General features: G+C 42.9%; 2 protein-coding genes across 12 annotated transcripts in view; one reads left to right on the forward strand and one right to left on the reverse strand.

Annotated features, from left to right (window-relative positions):
- Window positions 1-19687, reverse strand: part of Cpeb3 (cytoplasmic polyadenylation element binding protein 3) — a 213935-nt gene extending 194248 nt beyond the window's left edge. For 5 of the 11 annotated variants that reach the window (XM_008849613.3, XM_008849612.3, XM_008849607.3 and 2 more), the window contains exons 1-2: window positions 19397-19638; window positions 14320-14494 (exon numbers count right to left, since the gene is read on the reverse strand). In XM_008849613.3, the coding sequence (XP_008847835.1) occupies window positions 14320-14350 (31 nt within the window). In that variant the 5' untranslated portion in view covers window positions 14351-14494; window positions 19397-19638. Of the gene's footprint in view, window positions 1-236; window positions 523-14319; window positions 14495-19396 lie in introns of those variants that run through there. The other 6 variants (XM_008849616.3, XM_008849615.3, XM_008849608.3 and 3 more) reach the window with 3 other exon arrangements.
- The window catches only part of March5 (membrane associated ring-CH-type finger 5), a 32375-nt gene continuing 31110 nt past the window's right edge, over window positions 19631-20895 (forward strand). Inside the window, exon 1 of the mRNA XM_008849605.1 lies at window positions 19631-19998. Within this exon, the coding sequence (XP_008847827.1) occupies window positions 19964-19998 (35 nt within the window). The 5' untranslated portion in view covers window positions 19631-19963. The remainder of the gene's footprint in view (window positions 19999-20895) is intronic.

The following is a 20895-nucleotide window of genomic DNA, read 5'->3' on the forward strand; positions in this document are numbered from 1 at the left end:
TAAGATCTATTAAAAGGTAAGTCAGTAATTAAGAAAAAATTTACAAAGTTAATATGCAGCATCCCTTACTAACTGCCTGTATAATTTGATTTGGAGGTTTTTGTTTTGTTTTGTTGTTTTTGCTTAATACAGCAGTCTGAGAAATAGCTACCTCCTCCCCCTCCCCCCCCACACAATAGATCGTCTTTTACATGCAACAACCCAAATTCAAATAATAAATTCTTAGCAGCAATTACCTTTGAATGTCCAGTTTTTAAAAATCGATAAAACTTAAAAGTGAACAATATTTATTTTCTTCTTTCGGGTTGATTATGTGACCGCTCTGGCAAAAGCACTTTGACAACTGTGAGATGAGAGGGCATGCGCACACAGAGAACTGTGGGGGCTGAAGTCCTTTACAAGGTACTCAGCCCGACTTCAGCACGTTCAGCCAGGAAAGGAGGAAGCCTTGCAAACACCGATTCCAAGGGGGGAGAGGAGGTGCAGGATTACATTATATCCTCCTAACCAATCTAAATCAGGAGTTGTTGAGATAAAAGAAAGAAAAATAAACTGAGTTGTCAACTTGATTTAGGAAGCGAGGCTAAAAGAGAAACTAGATCGTAGGACTCAGAATAAATAGATCCAGCAGAGCTACCTTAAATGGTATTATGATGGTAATGGCTGGGTAGCCAGCAGTAGGAACCCTACCAGAGAGAACGAGATTAGAGTAAAGAGGAAAAAGAATGGAGGCGGACCTACTAGAGAAGGGCAAACACTTAAAATCTGACCCCACAGGAATCAATCCTCCCTCCCCCTTTGCTTTGTTCTGTTTTGTGAGACATGAGACAAGATCTCCCTATGTAGCTCAAGACCTGATCATCCTGGTTTACCCTCCAAGTGGTGGGATTATAAGCATGGACAACCACACCTGCCTAAAGAAAACACTATTAATACAGGATTTTAAAAGTACCTTAATACTAAGTGTAATACTAACCTTGAAGGCAAAAATAAGTTTTAATCAGAAATATCTAATACCTTATCTATCAGGATTGACTGGCTGGAGTGATTGGTTGGTTGGTTCGAAATAGGATCTCCCTATGCAGCCCTGGCTGGCTTAGAACTGGCTATGTAGAACAAACAGGCTTTGAAATTCTGGCAGTCCTCCTGTGTCTGCCTGCCCAGTGCTTGAAATCACAGCACACCACACCCAGGAATTTTTTTTTTTTTTTTTTTTTGAGACAGGGTCTCCTATAGCCCCAGCTGACTTGGAACTCACTATGTAGACCAATGGCCTGGAACTCAGAGATCCTCCAGCCTCTGCCTCCCAAGTGCCAGAATTAAAGGTGTGCCACCACACCTGGCTCAACTCAGGATTTTTTAACATTTTTTTTTTTAATTTTATGTGTATGTATGTATTGCCTGATTGTAGGTAAGTGCATCCGTATCATGCAATGCCCTCGGAGGTAAGAAGAGGCTGTTGGATCCCCTGAGACTAGAGTTACGGACAGTTGTTAGTTGCCATGTGGGTGGCTGGGATTCGAACCTGGATCTTCTACGGGAACAACCAGTGTTCTTAACTGCTGAGCCATCTCTCCAGCCCCTACTCAGGATTTGTGTGAATTTTCACTGAATGAGAAAACCCAGGCATGGTGGTACTTATCCATAATCATACCATTTAGGAGACTGAGACAGAATGGTCCTGAGTTGAAGGACAGCCTGGGCTACAAACAAAAGAGCTGGAGGAATAGTTCAGATGATAAAATGTTTGCCCTGCAAGCCTGAGGACCTCAGTTAGATCCCCAAACCCATGTTAAAACAAAAAACAAAAAAACTGGGGAGGTGGAGACAGGGTTCTCTCACTAGCCAGCCTAGCCTAACAGGCAAGTTCCAAGCCAAGCAAGGAGACACTGTCCTCGGGGGTGGGAGGGGACCAGGGTGGACTGCTCCTGAGTAAGTGCTCCTGAGGTTGACCTCTGACATCCACTTGTACTCACACACAAGCACACAGATACACACACACACAAATTCTACCTAACTTCTGAATCAGCTCATCTTACTTTTACATGGTAGAATAAAAGTCTACCTTGCATTCTATAATGATCAAATAAAATTTAACTCTTTCATACTAAAATATTTGGTGAAATATTAGTAAATAACATATCCTTAGAGTTTAACCAGTGACTTCTTTGTTCCAGACAAAAAGGATATACAGTTTTTAGTCTGGGAGGGGTTAGTGAGGAGAAGAGTTTGGTTTTTTGTTTTGTTTTTTCCTTTTTTTGTTTTGTTTGGTTTTGGTTTTTTGAGACAAGGTCTCACTATATAGTACTGGCTCTTGCTGCCTGGAACTCACTATGTGATCCAGGCTGGTTTGGAACTCACAGAGGTTCAGGGGCATCTACCTCCCAAGTGCTGGGATTAAAGGCATACACCACCTCTTCCAGTCTGGGTTTGGTTGTTTTTGAAACAGGGTGTCATAGGCTGGCCTTGAATTTGCTATCTAGCTGAGGATGATCTTGAACTCCTGATCTCCTGATCCTCTTGCCTCTACCCCACAAGTGGTAGGATTACAGGTGCTACCACGCACAGCCTTTACTTTCCCCCTTTTTTTTTTAACCATTAACATGATTTTTTCTATTTTAACCTAATGATTTCAAGGCTGGAATCTTAGATTAACATCAACTGTCATTATTATGTACAGCTTGAGAGAAATAGCTCAAGTACTAACTAAGTTTGCTCATGTAGGCAGAAGATAATATTTCTTGTGGGATCTGGTTCCATGCCATTCACCCACAGAGTTCAAAGTAAATGTCAGTTGATGACTATGCTGATTGAACTTAGAATTGAAAATATTAAGCATCATTTACAACTGTCTTAATTTTCTTTTTCCCTTCACCAGTTAGAAAAGTATTGTCAGAGACCACTAATTTGTAGCTTTTAGTAGTCCTTGTTTCTAATTTTTCTTCCTTCCTTCCTTCCTTCTTTTCTTCCTTCCTTTAATTGCTACCTTCCTTCCCTCTTTTTTGTTTTTTTGAGACATGATCTGGACTGTCCTCCAACTTGCCCTGTAACCGAAAATGACCTTGAATTTTTGATCCTTCTCCCTCTCCCTCCCAAGTGCTGGGATTACAAATGTGAACCACCACACCTAGTTTATGGAGTACTGGAATAAACCCAGGGCTTTATGCATGCTAGACAAGCACTCTATGAACTAAACCACATCCCCCAGCTCTGTGTCCAGTCATTTCTAAAGAAAAAAAACTGGAGAGATAGCGCAGCAGTTAAGAACACTGTTCTTGCAGAAGACCTGGGTTGGAATCCCAGCACCCACATGGCAGCTAACAACTGTCCGTAACTCCAGTTCCAGGGGATCCAACAGTCTCTTCCGTCCTCCACTGGCATTGCACAATAGGGGTGCACTTACCTCCATGCAGGCAATATACACATACATGTAAAATAAAAATAATAAATAAAATATAAAAAAAGAAAAAAACTGTAATAATTTAAGCAGAAACCAGGTGTAGTGGTGTACATCTATAATCCCAACACTTGGGAAGCTGAAGACAGGATTGACACTAGTTCCAGCCCGTTTTTGGTTTTTTTATTATTTAGGTATGTGCTTGAAGTGATTTACTTGAACATTTATTAATCCAACTAAACCCAAGTACAGATCTACTACTAAATCACAGAAGGGAGAAAGATAAACTTTGTTCCAGACCCTAGATGAGTGATGATTAGCATTATGCATACTTAATGGAAACACTGTATTTGAATGTAAACTAACATATCTGCTCTTCTTTCCTAAAATGAGCATTCAAACCTAAAAAGAAAATAGCTTAAACAAAAATACCAAAGTATACATACAAAGCAAACCAATTAGAGGAGGGCCCTCCACAGGACAAAGACTTCCTCTATTGAAATACTGTTTTGGAGTGTGTGCTTGTGTGTGCTGTGTATGTTTCATATGCATATCTGCATGTGTGCACATGTATACATGTAAATAGAGGCAGATGTTGGCCCTGGGTGCTTCCTTTGTTATCCTCTGCCTACAATATCGAGGCAGGGTCTTTTACTTAAGCCCAGAGTTGGCCGATTCTGTTGGTTCAATGAGCCAGTCTGGTCCAGGATCCTGACTGCCTCCTCAGCACTGGCGCAGGCATTTTTAGGAAGGCTACCATGCACTCCCAGCATTTATGTGAGTTCTGGGGATCCAAACTCAGATTCTATACCTGCACAGCAACTACTTTACCCAGGAGCCATTTGCCTAGAACTTTGTTTTGTATCTAAAAAAAATAGTTAAATATGGTTTCTTCTTTTTTTTTTTTTTGAAACAAGATCTCTGTAGCCTAAGTGACCTTGAATTTAAAACAATCTTCCTGCCTCAGCTTTCCAGTATGAACCACCACACCTAGCTCAAATACATCTTTCTGGGCTTCTTTTTCTCTCTCTACTAATACTTTAGAACACTGCTTATAAATATGGATAGTTTGTAATATATAATATATAAAATATATATTAGATGAGTTTCACTGTGTTGTTCAGCCTAGATTCAAACTTATGGGCTCAAGGAATCTTCCTACCTCAGCCTCCCAAGCATCTAAGACTGTGTTAGTGTTATAGTGGTGAGCACAGGTGCCTTCTAAGCAGGGAGGACTATAGGTATGCACCACTATTCCCTGTGCCACTTATGCTTACTGGCTAAATAGATAAATGAATGAATGAGTGAATATGTGGATAAAGGATGTCTTTTTTTTTTTTTTTTTTTTTTTTTTTTTTTTTTAGGTCTCCCTGTAGCCCCAGCTGGCCTGGAACTTGCTATGTAGACTAGGCTGGCCTTAAACTCACAGAGATCCGCCTGCCTCTGCCTCCCAGATGCTGGGTTTAAAGGTGTGCACCACCATGCTTGGCTAGGATATCTTTTTATTATCTAAAACAATGAAGATTTGGGTAAAAATTTTACTTCATTTCTGACACTTGAGAAATGGAGGCAAGAGGACCAGGAGTTCAAGGATATAAAACCTTATGGCCACACCACTGAAATGTCTCTCCCTCCCCAACAACCATTAACTGCTTATAAATCTTCATCAAGGAGTGGGCCCTCCTGGCTCCTTCTCACATACAACAGATAACTGCTATTTAGGAAGAGGAAAGTGATCACTGGGAGGAAGGGACAGAGAGTAATGGTGGGTGAATATGATAAGGTACATTATATACATGTATGAAAATGTCATCATGGAGGGCTGGAGAGATGTCTCAGCGGTTAAGAGCACTGACTGCTCTTGCAGAAGACCTGGGTTTGATTCCCATCACCCACATGGTGGCTAACAACCCTCTGTAACTCCAGTTCCAGGAGATCCAATACCCTCTTCTGGCCACTGAGAGCTTTGTACCACATGAGTGTACTTACATACATGCAGGCAAAACTCATACACATAAAATAATAATTTTTTAAATAAAAAAACTATCATCATGAAACCTATTATGTATAATGAATATACGCTAATTAAAAGTTTGTTTTTTTTTTTAAAGCCAGATCTAGTGGTATCGGCTGGTAATTCCACTGCTTGGGAAGCAGAGACAGGAAAATTGCTACAAGTTTGAGCCTGGTCTACAAAATGTGTTCTAGGCCAGCCAGAGCTACAAGTGAGACTATTTCAAAAAGACAGTAAGATCAGGACTAGTGGGCCATGCCTGTACTCCCAATACTTGGCAGATGAAAGCAGGTACATATGGAGTTCCTGTCTCAAAATAACAACTAAAAAAGAAAACTAAATGAAAAATGTTATCAAAGTAGAAGGGGACCACCAGGAGAGAAGAAGAGGTGGGGGGGCAAGAAAGGGCAATAAATTGGGGGTATATATAATCAAAGTACATAATATATATGTATAAAATGTTATAATAAAACCCATTATTTTGTACAATGAATATATACTCATTTTTAAAGTATTTACAAAAGAAGTCTAAAAACATAACTCAAATGTACAGTGCTTGCCTAATATGTGCAAGGCCCTTGGATGGATCCCTAATACTGAAAGAAAGAATGAAAAGAGAGCTGGGCCTGGTGGCTCACACCTTTAATCACAATATTCTGGAGGCAGAGACAGGCAGATCTCTGAGTTCTAGGCCAGCAGGCTCTACATAGCAAGCTCCAAATTGGCCAGGGCTACATAATGAGATTCTGTCTTAAAGAAAAAAAAAGCCAAGAGTGGTGGTGCAGGTTTTTCACTTTTAATCCCAGCACTCAGTTCATTTTATGAGAAATATTTAATTACAAAATACAGAAATAAAAAGTTAGATAAGCTAGAGTGCTGGGTGCAGTGGCTCATGCCTTTAATCCTAGCACTCAGGATAAGTCACTAAAACTTGCTCATTCTGTCTCTCAACTTTGTTTGCACGCTTCCTCTTCATTTTCAGCCAGTACAATCCTGCCACTGAACTGTAATATGATGTCTCTCATACGGTACCTTTCCAAATGTGGCTTCCATACTAAATCCTGAGTAATCTTTTGAATATAGTTTTACCATCGTATGCCCTTCCTAAAATATTTTACCATGCTATGGCCTTCATAAAACTCTTCTTGCTGAAAAGACACAAAATTCTTCCACTTTTCTTCAGAGCCATGCCAAACTCTGAAAGCTCCCTTGAAGGATCATGTGATTCTGTCATGATGTCTCTGCCTTTGCCTCTGTAGACATGCGAATTTCAAGTACGATATTCTTCATCCTTATTTGTTTTCATGTCTACTCATAACCGTGAACCTCTCCTGAGCTTACAGGTGGTGTTACATTAGTTTAACACAATGATTTCCAGATCTATCCATTTTCTTACAAATGATAGAATTTAGTTCTTTATAGCCATATATGTAATACATTTTCTTTATCCATTGATCTGCTGAAGAAAATCTAAAACCCAGCCCTTGTCCAGACAGGATCTGGACACTAAATTGCCCAGGCTGGATTTGAACTCATTCTTTAATCAAGGCTGGCCTTGAGCTTATGATCTTCCTGTCTCAGCCTCTCAAGTACATGGGATAGCAGGCCTGTAGCACCAGGCCAGGCTTTGCAGTTAATATTTATGGAGTATACACTTAGATGTAATGGTAAGTGCTTTCCACGTATTTACTTAATTTTTGTTTGGGAACAAATCTTCTTTTTAAATTTTATTTTTAAGAAAAGGTCTCCTATGTGGTCCAGGCTGGCCCAGAATGCCCTTTGTATCCCAGGCTAGTTTTGAACTCTCCATCCTCCCACCTAATCTTCTGAGTGTTGGGATTACAGGAATATAGCGTACATCTGTCTTAATTCATTTCATTAACCCATGCAATAAACCTTTCAGGTAAATACTGTTGTCCTTAATAGAAGATGACAAAAAGGAAACTTGGGTGATTTACTTATACACAGTCAAAAAATTATTGGTAAAACAAGGACCTAATTTTAGGTTTGGCCCCAACTCTGGTTTTTGGTTAGCTCCTCATATAAACAGATCCCTTTCTATTTGATCCATACAGTTTAAGCTTCAAAAGTGTGGAAAGAAGGCAAACTGAGGTTCAGCAACTTCTCTACCATTGGAACAAAGTTTTATCAAATGACCTTTGCCTGAAAACCAGAGATAAGCTTTAACCAAAGAATTCCAAATTCCACCCTGGGGCAAGACAGTCTCACTCCAGGGTGTCCTAAAATAAGCATGACTACCTGCCAAAAGATGACTCATCAAATCCCAGGGTGGTGGCACACCCATACAATCCCAGCACCAAGGAGGTGAAGGCAGGAGGAACAGGTCATAACTTCAATTCTATAGTGAGTTTGAGTCTAACCAGGGCTACAGGATACCCTACCATAAAAAAAAATAAAAAAAAAGATTCAGCAAAAGAACCAATTTTAAGCCAGGTGTAATGGCACATACCTTTAATCCCAGCACTCAGGAGGGCAGAAGCAGGCAGATCTCTGTGAGATCAAGGCCAGCCTGGTACTCTAGGCCAGCTGGGGCTATGAGAGACCCTGTCTCAAAAACAAAACAAGGCCAGGCACGGTGGCACATGCCTTTAATCCCAGCACTTGGGAGGCAGAGGCAGGCAGATCTCTGTGAGTTCAAGGCCTGCCTGGTCTACATAGTGAGTTTCAGGACAGCTGGGGCTACAGGGAGACTCTGTCTCAAAAAGACCAAAAAAAAACAAAACAAAAGAAAAAAAACCAAAAACTGATTTTAAGTCTTACTAGGTCCAGAGAACAAGGCTAGTCCAGGCTTGAGGTAATGAAAGAGCCATTTCTTTGCTATGATCCCTGCTTTAGCACTCGGCAATTAACAGGTTCCTACAAGGTCTGCTGAGTCACAAGGAACATCACAACCAAAAGGTCAAGGTCAGTGTGTCTGTCCAGGTAGACCTTGGATCCTCTCAGTTGAAACCAAGTAGTGTCTGTGTAATATCAGTGCCTTACCTCACAGAGAGAACTAGGTTTCCCCAAACTCCTTCATTTTATTATCTGACTTGATGTTAGTAGCCTGTGCAGTAAATAGTACAACAGACCTGCTCTTTACTTTCACAGACTGTGTAATTCACAGGCACCAGAAAGAGAGAAGCAGAAACTGATACTTAGCCCATGCTCTTCTCACCAAGCTCACAAACCTCACCCTAGAGCTGCGTTGGCCTGAGGGGCAATTTTTTCCAAATTCCCACAATAGGAATATTTGAATGCATGGCAGCACTGAAGATGACTTCTGGGACCCCAACAATTCTCAATGTGGGAAGCTCAGGCTTAGGCTCAGAAATTTGGCAAAACACAATTACTACATAGTTGATCTGGGACTAGGGTCAGCTCAGTGGTAGCATTTCCCTAGCATGAAGAGAGGTCCCAGATTTAGTCTCCAGCATGGAGGAAGGGGTAGATCAAGAAGAGGATAATTCAATTCTCTCAACTCATTACTTCTTGAGTTTACTTTTGGTTTTGTTGTTGTCTGAGACAGGTCTCACTATGTAGCCCTGACTGGCCTGGAACTCACTATGTAGACCAGGCTGGCCTCAAACTCACAGAAATGCCCCTGCCTTTTACCTCCTGAGTGCTAGAATTAAAGGCATGTGCCACCACACCAGGCAATTAGTATACTTTAAAAAATTACTTATACTACATCTCACCTGGTGGTTCAATTTAAAGTAGACTATCTTTGTCTTCAAATAAACCATAATCTAGAGGGGGTTTTCCCTTTTTGGTTTGTTTGAGACAGGATCTCCCTGTATAAGCCAAGCTAGTAAACGCACAAGCCTCCTGCCTCAGCCTCCCTAGCTCTAGGATTACAGGCATGTGCTACCACACTTGACTCTATAAAGAAGCTGAGAAATAAATATATGTGGCAACTATCGCAAGAGAGGATACCTGAGCTGATACCACACCACTTCTAGAAAAAAATAAATCAGTCCACCTGTCAAAATGCTAATGGAAAATGACATCATCACAATTAGAAAAGGATCTACATTATATTGTAACAAGTGATGTGTGGATAGGGCATGGAATTATAAAATTCCATAATAACTGTTACTGGCATGCTTGTACATGCCTATAATACACAGGAGGTTGACACAGAGGAAGCAGGAATTCAAGGCCAGCCTTGGCTTGAATTTGAGGTAAACCTGGACTATATGAGATCCTTTCTCAAAAAAAAAAGAGTAAAAATTAAAAATGAGGGTTGGAGAGATGGCTCAGGGGTTACACTGGCTGCTCTCACAAAGACCCATATTCAGTTCCCAGCACCCACAATAGGTAACTAACAACCATCTGTAACTCCAGTTCCAAGGCACCTAACACCCTTTTCTGACCTCTGAGGGTATTGCATGCATGTGGTTCACTTACATACATGCAGGCAAAGCACTCATACACATAAAATTTAAAACAAAAAACAAAGTTCTAAAAAACAAAATGTATCTATATCTGATTGCCTAAACATAGGCAGCTGCCTATGCCTTAGGAGCTGCTTGGTCCTAAGTAATAAGAAAAAATATGCAGGGCTGTAGGCAGTGCTCTGGCTACTGCCCAGCCCACTGCAGTCTTGCCATGTACTCAATAAACTAATCTTCTGAAAAGACAATACAGCAGTGGTGTGTCCTGTATTCCCGAGTACTAGAAAACTAATGCAGGTAGAGCCCAAGAATTTGAGACTAGCCTGGACAACGTAGCAAGACCCCAAAAAGAAGAAAAAAAAAATTACTGAACTCACAGTACCTGCCGTTTTAGGTACATAGCATTTTTATGATCAAAAATTCACACAGGTGAGAAGATCTTCATTATCTCCATTTCACAGATAAAAACAGAGGCTAAAGTAACCTGCTCTGGGGTTTTTGTGTTTTGTTGTTGTTGTTGTTTTGCTGGCGCCCTAGTGTGTTAGTGTGTGTGTGTGTGTGTCTCTCTCTCTCTCTCTCTCTCTCTCTCTCCTGGGCCTGCCAAGGGCTGTTCTACCCCTCCCTTCTAGCCGGGAGCAGTGGAGGCACTCTGGGCAAGCTGTTTTTGTTGTTTTTTAATGTGCATATTCATGTTTAGATGCACATGTGTGTATGAGTACATATGTGCGTGTACAGGCATATGCATGTGTATGTGGAAACCAGACATCATCCCTGGGTATTATTTCTCAGGAGCCATCCACCTTTTTTATGAGACAGGATCCTCACTGGGACCTGGCACATGACAATTAAGATTTCCAAAACATTTCTCCTGTTCTGTGAGATGGCCTTTCTTCTTTTGTTTTTTTCCCCCTTTTCTTTTCTTTTTACTTCTTGTTGCTATTGTAGTTTGTGATACTGGGGACTTACATATGTTGCATAAGCACTAGCATACCCTACTGAACTATATCCCAACCATCTTTCTAATTTTTTGTAGTTTGAGTCTTATATAGCCTAGGCTGACCTCAAACTCAGCTATGTAGCTGAGAATAAATAACCTTGAATTCCTGATCCTCCAGCCTCTAATTCCCAGGTATTTGGATTAAAGGTGTGCCCTGTGCCCTGCCATGGTTGTTTTCTTTTTCAAAAAATTTACTTATGATTGGAGAAAGAGGGGGGGGGAGAGAGGGATACAGAGAACCTGAATGCATGACCATGCTACAGTGTATGGAAGTCAGAAGTCAACTTTTGAGGGTCCATTATCTTCTCCTACTTAGTTTCTAAGACAGGCTTTCTTCTTGTTTCCTCTGCACTATGTAGTCAAAGCCAGCTGGCCTGGGAGCTTAAAGACTATTTGCCTGTCTCAGCCTCCCACCTCACCGTCACAAGAGTGCTGGGATTACCATTGGGCATCATTGCATCCAGCTTTTTTATATGTGGTATCAAAGTAAGTACTTCCTTTTTTAATTTTATGTGTATGAGTATTATGCCTGCTTGTATTGTTAAGTGCACCAGTGTTGTGCAATGCCCACAAAGGCCAGAAGAGGACATCAGATTCCCTAGAACTGGAGTTTTGAATGGCTGTTAGCTATCATCTGGGTGCCTGGATTCGAAACTGGGTCTTTTTCAAGAGCACCCAGTTGTCTTAACTGCTGAGCCGTCTCACCAGCCCAAAGATTTTTTTGTTTAAATGTATGAGTATTTTGCCTGCATACATGTAAGAATACCACATGTGTGCCTAGTGCCTGTGGAGGCCAGAAGAGGACATCGGATCCCCTTGAACTGGAGTCAAAGATGGGTATTAGCCACCACATGGGTGCTGGTAATCGAATCCAGGTCTTCTGATAGAGCAGTAAGTGCTCTTAACCACTGAGCCATCTCTCTAGCCTGTTTTTCCTGAAGTTATCTTCCTCTTATAGTGTGTGTATGATGTGTCCCTAAAAAGGCTCATGAATTGAGGGGCTGGTCCCCAGCTGGTAGATGTAATCACTGAGGTGATTGGATCATGAGGGTATTAACTTCACTAATGGGTTACTCACTGATGGGTTCACACTGAATGGGCTATTAAGGAGATGGGGCCTGGCTGGAGGAAGTAGGTCACTGCAGGCCTGGGGCGGGCAGTGCTGAGGGGGGTGTCTCTGCTGGGTACCTCTTTCCTGACTTTCATTAGGTGAGTACCTCTGCTGCTCTACATTGCCACTTCACCAGGATGCTGTGCCTCATCACAGGCCCAGAAAAAAATGAAGCTAGCAAACTGAAACTTCACAAAACATGAGCCAAAATATAAATTTTTACTTCTTTTAAGTTTTAGTTTTATTTATTTATTTATTTATTTGTATATGTGTATGCCACATATGTGCAGGCACCCTTAGAGGCCAGAAACTTACTATGTAGCTGAGAGTGACCTTCTAATACTTGATCCTCTAGCCTCTAACCTCCCAGCTGATGAGATTCTGGCTAGGGGTCACCACATCTAGACTCTCTAGGGAGTGCATCATAGTAACAACAACAACAACAAAAACAAAACCTGAGGAAAACACCTCCTTTCCAGCACAAAATCTATTCATCTTGATTCAATTTAATTTACTCTTCCTTCTGATACTTTCACTGTTGTCATATGCAAGAAAAGAGTCCAATCCCAGGTCCTGTACATTTATCCTTATGTTTTGTTTCCTGAGAGAGGGTCTTGCTATGTAGTCCTGACTAGCCTGGAACTCACTATATAGATAAGGCTGGCCTTAAACTCCCAGAGATGGGCCTTTCTCTGCCTCCTGAGTGCTTGGACTAAAAGTATGTGGTACTATACCTGGCTATATTTTCTTCTAAGAGCATTATAGTTTTAGTTCTTACATTTCTATCTTTGATCCAATTTTTGTTCATGCTGTAGGTAATTCAACTACATGTGGGTATCTAGCTGTGTTGGAAACATTATGCATTCCCCCATTAGATTATCTTCAGATCCTTGCCCAAAATAAAATGACGATCATAAATGCCAGGATTTATTTCTGGACTCTCTCCTGTCCACTGATCTACTAATATCTACTTTTATGCCACTACTATTCGATCTTGACCATTGTAGCTTTTTAGTACAATCTAAAACTAGGAAAGGAGCACCTGAGAGTTGACTCAGCAGGTAAAGGCCCCTGTCAAGTATGACAACCTGAGTTCAATCTCTGGGACCCATGTGGTTGAAGGAGAGAACCAACTCCTTCAGATTGTCCTCTGACTTTCACTGGTGTGTGGTGCTAAAGCAACCCACCCCCATACACAAAATAAATAAAATGTACAATTGGGGGGGTCCTTTTTGAGACAGGGTCTCACTGTAGCCCTAGGTGGCCTGGAACTCACTATGTAGATCAAGCTGGCCTAGAGCTCACTGAGCTCCGCCTGCCTCTGCCTCCCAAGTGCTGAGATTAAAGGCATGTGCCACCACAACCAGATAAGATGTACATTTTTAAAATCTAAAATAAAATAAAATTAGGAAATATGGGCTGAGGATGTAGCTCAGTTGGTAGAGTAAGCATGCACAAAGCTCAAGGTTCAATCCCCAGAATCAAATGAATTAGGTGTGTGGGCACACATCTGTAATCTCAGCACTTGGGAAGCCAAGAGGCAGGGGAATCACAAGTTTAAGGTCACTTTTTTTTTTTTTTTTTTTTTTTTTTTTGGTCTTTTTGAGACAGGGTCTCCCTGTTGCCCCAGCTGGCCTGGAAACCACTATGTAGACCAAGCTGGCCTTGAACTCACAGAGATCAGCCTGCCTCTGTCTCCCAAGTACTGGGATTAAAGGCATGCACCACCACACCTGGCTTTAAGGTCACTCTTAACTACATATATAAAGATAAATAAATAGATAAAAGTTCAAGGTCAGCCCGGGCTACTTGAAATTCTGTCTTAAACAAGTGGGAGCCTGAAGATACAGCTCAGTGATAGAATGTCTGCCTGACATGCCTGAGGCCCTGGCATCAAAAGAAAGAATTTAAAAAAAAAATCAAAAAGTATGAACTCTCAAACTTGGTCCTTCAAAACTTTTTTGGCATTTAAAAAATTTATTTATTTATTTATTTATTTATTTATTTATTTATTTACTTATTTATTTGGGAGGTTGTACAAGCTGTTTTTATTTATTCATTTATTTATATTTATTTATTTATTTATTTACTTATTTATTTGGGAGGTGGTACAAGCTAATTTATTTATTTATTTATTTATTTATTTATTTATGAGGTGGTACAAGCATGCCACAGCACCCTTGTGGAGAGCAGACAACTCCCAGAAGTTGGTTCTATCTTTCCACCATGTGAGTTCTGAAGATCAAACTCAGGTCATCAGGCTTGGCAGCAAGCATCTTTACCTACTGAGAAATCTTGCCAGTCCACATAAAATGATTAATACTTGCTTTTGAAACATTCTCAAATGATTGCTTCATTTTTCAGCAAATCATCCTCTATTTGTTTGAGTTCTGGGTCACTCACATGGCTCCAGTTTGTGTTCTTCTAAACTCATAGTTGGTTTTCACTTTTTCTTCACGACAGTTCAGTGTATGTCTATTTGTAGCACTTCCTATTTCACGTTCATTGTCATCTTCATCCCTTCCAATAGATCTATCCGCCATTGTGACTGGGGTCCACTCTTAACATCTGTGCAAGCCTAAGATAACAGAAGTTTGTGGAAATAACAAACTTCAAAGTCAAGTTCCAAGAACTACAAACAGCTATTAGTCAATTTAGAGTCCAGAGCTTCTCCAGGAAGGAAAAAACTAAAATACAAGCAAATGTAAACACTGAAATAAAGCCTAGGGGCTAGAGAGATGGCTCAGTGGTTAAGAGTACTTGCTGTTCTTGAAGAGGGCCCAGGTTCAGTTCCCAGCACCCACATGGCAACTTTAACCTGCTGTAACTCTAATTCCAAGGAATCCAGCACCCTCTTCTGGCCTCCTCAGAAACCAGGCATGCACGCAATACACATACATAAATGTAGGCAAAACATTCATGTGTATAAAATAAAAATAAACCTTGTAGCCTCAGCTGGCCTGGAACTCACAGAGATCCACCTGCCTCTGCTTCTGCCTCTGGTGGGATTATGAGCCTGTCCAACCATGCCTGGCTTAAAGCCATTTTTTAAAAAGCCTAAGTGCTTGAGAAAGTAGATGAGTTGGGCTCAGTACCCAGGATCAGAAACAAACACAAACAAAACCCCCTAGATCCTAAGGGTTCTAAGAATTTCAGATTAAAAAAAAAAAAAAACTTATCCATAGATATACAGGCTAATGAAAAATAAACATTTTTTCATTTATTTACAATGCAGGCATCATTAGAGAAATATCTATTCATATCTTTTGTCGATTTTCAGGTTGGGCTATTTGCCTTTATTATTGATTTGTTTTTTGTTTGGTCTTTTTGAGATAGGGTCCCTCTGTAGCCCTAGCTGGCCTATGTAGACCAGGCTGGCCTCAAAGTCACAGAGATCCACCTGCCTCTGACTCCCAAGTGCTGGGATTAAAGGCATGAGCCACCAAACCCAGTCTGATTTGGTTTTTTGAGACAGGGCCTTGCCATGTAGCCCACGCAGGTCTGGAAATCGAAGTCCTGCTTCAAGCCTCCTTAGTCAAAGGGGGCTAGATGGGTCACTACTGTGCCTAGCTAGTATACTTTAGATGCAGAGGTGTGCAGTATACCTATTTCATCATATAAAAATTTAGAAATATGCATATCCAAATGTGAAAATCTAATAAAATGGACATTTTTGCTGTGTAATAGTCAATAGTAAGTGAAAATGTTTTGTTTTTACTTTTATTCTTTTATTTTTTATTTTTATTTTATGTGTATGCGTGTATTGTCTGCATGTGGGTAAGTGCACCCATGTTGTGCAATGCCCAAGGACAGAAGAGGCTGTCAGATCTCCTAGAACTGGAGTTACAGACAGTTGTTAGTTGCCATGTGGGTGCTGGGATTCAAACCTGGGTCCTCTGCAAGAACAGTGTTCTTAACCACTGAGCCATCTCTCCAGGCCCTTTTATTTTTTATACTTTATTATTTTCATTTTATGTGTATGAGTGTTTTGCCTGCATGTAGATGAGTGTACCATGTGCATGCAATGTCCACAGAGGCCTGAAGAGGGCACTGGATCCCCTGGAACTGGAGTTTCAGACAGCTGATCTCTCCAGGCCCATTTTGGTTTTTAAAATATATGCACATAGTGAATACATAACCATCAACGGTGCTAATATGCAAGGAATTTCTTTCTTTCCTTTTTTTTAGATACAGTGTCTCTGTAGCTCCAGCTGGCCTGGAACTTGGTATGTAGAACAGAGTGGCTGGGATCTCACAGAGATCCACCTGCCTCTACTTCTGGAGTGCTGGGATAGAAGGCTTGCATCCAGCAATTGACAGCTCTTTGGATGGTATCTTAATGTATTATAATGCATGCCTGGCATGGTGGCTCACGCCTTTAATCCCAGGACTTGGGAGGCAGAGGCAGGCAGATCTTTGTGAGTTTGAGGTCAGCCTGGTCTACATAGGAAGTTCCAGGCCAGCTGGGGGTACAGGAAGACCCTGTCTCAAAATATAATACTATAATACTACTTCTCTGGGGTGTTTTTTTGTTTTGTTTTGTTTTTTGTTTGTTTACTTGTTTTTAGACAGCGTCTCCCTGTAGCCCCAGCTGGCCTGGAACTGACTATGTGACCAGGTTGATCTTGATCTGCTTGAGTGCTAGGCCTAAAGGAGTGTGCTATCACATCCAGCTGACTCTTTTAGAAAGGTACTTCAAAACAAGTGGGATGGAAGAACATTAAATCACACATTATTTTAAATTTCTGGACATATTTACAACAGTTCATAACCGAGTATTTCTAAATTATAGAATATTAAAATAGTTTATAATGCTTGAGGGTAAATATACAATTATTGATTCTTGTTCTGTCCTCTAAGGCTGTCCTCTAAGGCTGGAGAAATCTTTTCATATTTTCAGTAAATTAATTTCTGCTAATTTCTATAGTCACAGGGCAAAAAAAAATTTGTCTATAGTCATGTACATGCACAATTTTTTTTCTGTCTCTTTTATAGACTACCAGGACTGGTGGTGCACACCTTTAATCCCAGCATTTAGGAGGCAGAGGCAGGCAGATCTCTGTGAGTTCAAGGCCAGCCTGGTCCGCTACCAAGTTCCAGGTCAGCCCCAGGTCAGCTGGAGCTACAGGGAGACCCTGTCTCAAAAAGACCAAAATAAATAAATAAATAAATAAAATAATAGAGATCCTGTTTAAATTACTCATCTTCCTTCCATAGGGTAGGTCTATTTCTAATTTCATAAAAAGGGCATTAATTATAATACCCTAAAGTCTGAGCTGAGGAAATGGCTCCAGAGGGTAAAGTGCTTGCAATGCAAGCATGAGGACCTGAATTCAGATACCCAGTATCCATGTGAAATAGCAAGTTTCAGGCAGCTGGGGACACAAAGTGAGGTCCTGTCTCAGAAATAAATAAATAATAAAAATAAAAGGTATATTTCAGAAATTAGAGGTCAGATAAACTTATAGGCATTTGTTAATTTATTTATCCTGGGGGCGTACTAGTTCAAAGATGTTTAGAGGACAAAAAAAATGGATTTGAACATGTAAGAGTTGACTGTAGAAATCTATGTTCACAATTTTTAAATTTTTATTTTTATTTTATATGAGTATTTTACCTACATGTATAAAAGCGCACAACCTGCATTTAATGTATAGAGGCCAGAAAAGAACGTTAGATCCCCTGGAACTGGAGCTATGGATGGCTGTTAGCCACCATACGGGTGCTGGGAACCAAACCTCAGTCAGTACTCTGCAAGAGCAACTAGTGCTCTTAACTGCTGAGCCATCTCTCCAGACCCCTAAACAAGAATTTTGGAAACACATTTTCAAACTGGGTGTGGTGGGCCACACCTGTAATGCCAGCACTAGGGAGGCTCAGAGTATCTCCAGTCAAGCTCACATTAAACATACAGTCCTTGCCTCAGAAAAACCAAAAGCAAAGGTGCTTTCACTGTTGTTTTGAGACAGTCCCACTCTGTAATCCAGGCTGGATTCAAGACAAAGTCTCTTGTAGTTTAGGCTGGTTTAGAAATCAAGATTTATGTAGCAAAGGATGATTCCTGATTCTCCTGCCTCCACCTCTCAAGTGCTAGGATTATGTGTTTGGACTACCAAACTGAAATTTCTTTTTTTGGGGGGGGGGCAGGGCTGGTGGGGGAGTGGTTTTCTAAGCCAGAGTCTCACTATGTAGCCCTGGCTGGCCCCTAACTCGCAGAGATCCACCTGCCTCTGCCTCCTGAGCGCTGGGATTAAGGCGTGTGCCAAGACACCCGACGAGCACGCTAGCTTGCTTTTTTCTTTCTTTTTCGTACTTTCTTTTTTGTCTTTCTCTCGGTCTCTTTCTTTCTTCTCTTTTTCTTTCTCTCGGTCTCTTTCTTCTCTTTTTCTTTCTTTCTCAGTCTCTCTTTCTTCTCTCTTTCCTTGCTTCCTTAGCTCCTTTTTCTTTCTTTCTTTCTTTTTTTTTTTTAAACAGTCTCAGCTTGTAATACTCTGTAATTCCCTATGCAGCCCAGGCTGACTTCGAACTCGCGGCAATCCTCCTCTCTCAGCTTTCCAAATGCTGGGATTACAGGCCTGAGTTACTATTCCAGGCTCAAAAAAAAAAAAAAAAAAAAAAAAATCCTATTTTTTTTAATCACAGGCTCCCAGCGCCGCGAACCCCCCCTCTCCTGTTTTCAAAATGGGGGGATTAAAGGCCGTGTTTATTTTTCAGGGTAAAAAAAAAAAAAAAAAAAAAAAAAAAATCCTCATTTTTCTTTAAAGAAAAAGCATTTTGTAGCAACACATTTTGTGACCAAAATTAGGCACAACCAATGGAAAACTAGCAAATATCCCACCAATCCCAGCACTAAACAACGCCACAGGTCGTCTAGACTACGCATCTGTTTAAGTCAACAGCTCTTTCCTCCCGCCAACAGTATCAGGGAGGCTGGAGGAGGGACTTGGGACCTCTCCCTTCTGCCCTCATTCCCCTCATCCACCTGCTTAGCGGCTCCGCGGAGACTAGAAAGGGTCAACCGCGGAGACTAGAAAGGGTCAACCGTAGCCAGACGCAGAAAGTGGAACGACCCTCCCTGACAACCCACAGCTGAGTACGCAGGGGCTGTTTACTCGCGAGCCTATTCCCCCGGAGACTCCGCGAAGCCCCCCGAAGGTTCCTGCTGAGGAGGGTCATCGTCCCGTCCCCCACGTCCACACACACCCCGAGGCGCGGGTGCAAACGGTCACGGGAGGGCAGCCGCTCCCCCGGCCCCTCCGGAACCCGCCCGCACCGAAGCATCGGATCACTCCCGGGTTGTGTAACTCCCCCGACAAGGACTCTGATGCGCGAGAGCCGGGAGCCGAGGCTCCCCTCCGCCAGCGCCCCGGGTGGGTCCTTGACCTTCTCGAAACTGGCCCTTCGGTCCCTCCCCGCACCTGGCTCTGCCCCACCTGAGGGCAAGGGCTGAGGGCAAGAGCCTCGGCGAGGGGGCGCTGACCTTGTTGCTACTGACAGCGGAACGGCACATCCTGCAGCTTCCCGGAAAGCCGCCCGAAGGACATTTCTTCCCCCTGGAAGAGGGAACCGGAGGGCACCGGCCGAGCAGCGGCAGGCGCGGCGGCGGTCCCGGCGGGCTGTGCAGCTTCTAGCGGGGACGGTCCGAGGACTACATCTCCCAGGCTGCTCTGAGCGGACCCTGCGTCGTGACCCCGGCGCGCACGGAGGCGGTGACTCTTACCTCACAGAGGTAGCTCCTCCGCTGGCCGTAGCTCGGCGCCCCGGCGGTCCATGGACCGGAACCCCGGGCTGAGCGGCAGGAACCTGAGGTACCACCGCCGCCTCCACGCCACAGGCTCCTCCTCCTCGCTGCCCACCGCCTCCTCCGGACGCCCGCTGGTCGCACAGCGCCGCCGCCGGCCTCGCGGAACCGCGCCGGGAGGCCGAGTGGCGGGTCCGCGGCCGGCGCGGGGCTAAGGCCTAGTCAGCGCCTCTCAGTGCTATTGTCCGTGGGCCCGGCCTCGGACCGGAGTGCTGGGGTCTCCTGAGTGCGCCGGCTTCGCGGAAGATGCCGGACCAAGCCCTTCAACAGATGCTGGACAGGTACGGGCGGCCGGGAACCGCCGTCCTCAGGCCTGGCCCTGCCCCATGTTGGCCTCGAGGCTCGCGGGGTGCCGAGCCCGGCGTCCGCCCAGAGTTCCACGGCCCGGGGACCGAGAGGGGCACCGAGCGTGGAGTTGGCCCTGGGGGTGGAGAGGGGGCGGCCTGGACCCTAGACCTAGAAACTTAGTTTAAGGAGTGGCGACTGTTTTCGCCCGAACGCAGTTTCTGGAGAGGAGGTTCTTGTGTTACCCCGTAGAATAAGTTTCTTTTTCTCACCTCCTCCCCCAACCATGTCGTAAAGAGTTGGGTAGCGAGGTCTCTGGGAAGAAGCGGATTCTCTTTCTGGGGAAGGAGCCCTCACAATTTGAAGCTGCTTTCCAAAAAAGAAAAAAAAAATGCAAGCGTAAGCATTCTTTTTGAAAGTCTGGTAGATTGATTTCATTTCTCCTCCCAACCCCCATGCCATCCCCACCCCCAAACTGTAAGGTCAGAGTATCCGCCAGGGAACCTTAAGGTCACACCAGGATAGAGGTTATGGAAAACAGCCACATGCAAGCAACATTGAACAGCTTGCACACGTGACGATTCTTGAGTTCGTTGAAACTTTTAGCTTATACTGGGGCCAGTTGTCCATTTGGGGGGAGGGGGTCCTCCAACCATTAAAATTCTTTGAGAAGTCGACTGCCCCGCCCCCTGCTGTTCAAATTCTAGTCAGTGGGTTCCACCATGAGCTTTTAGAGACAAATTCACATTTCTGCTGGCTGGTTTCTTGCTTCCTGTTGCAACTAATTGTACGAGATAATTCATATTTGTGCTTGCTGTTACAGCTCTGAATAGATAGAACCCACCACGCGGGTTCAGCAGGTGGTATGCTTTGTAGCCAGTTGAAGATCCAAC

The sequence above is a fragment of the Nannospalax galili genome, unplaced genomic scaffold (genome assembly GCF_000622305.1).
Source record: "Nannospalax galili isolate Female #2095 unplaced genomic scaffold, S.galili_v1.0 scaffold384, whole genome shotgun sequence".
NCBI classification, from domain to species: Eukaryota; Metazoa; Chordata; class Mammalia; order Rodentia; family Spalacidae; genus Nannospalax; species Nannospalax galili.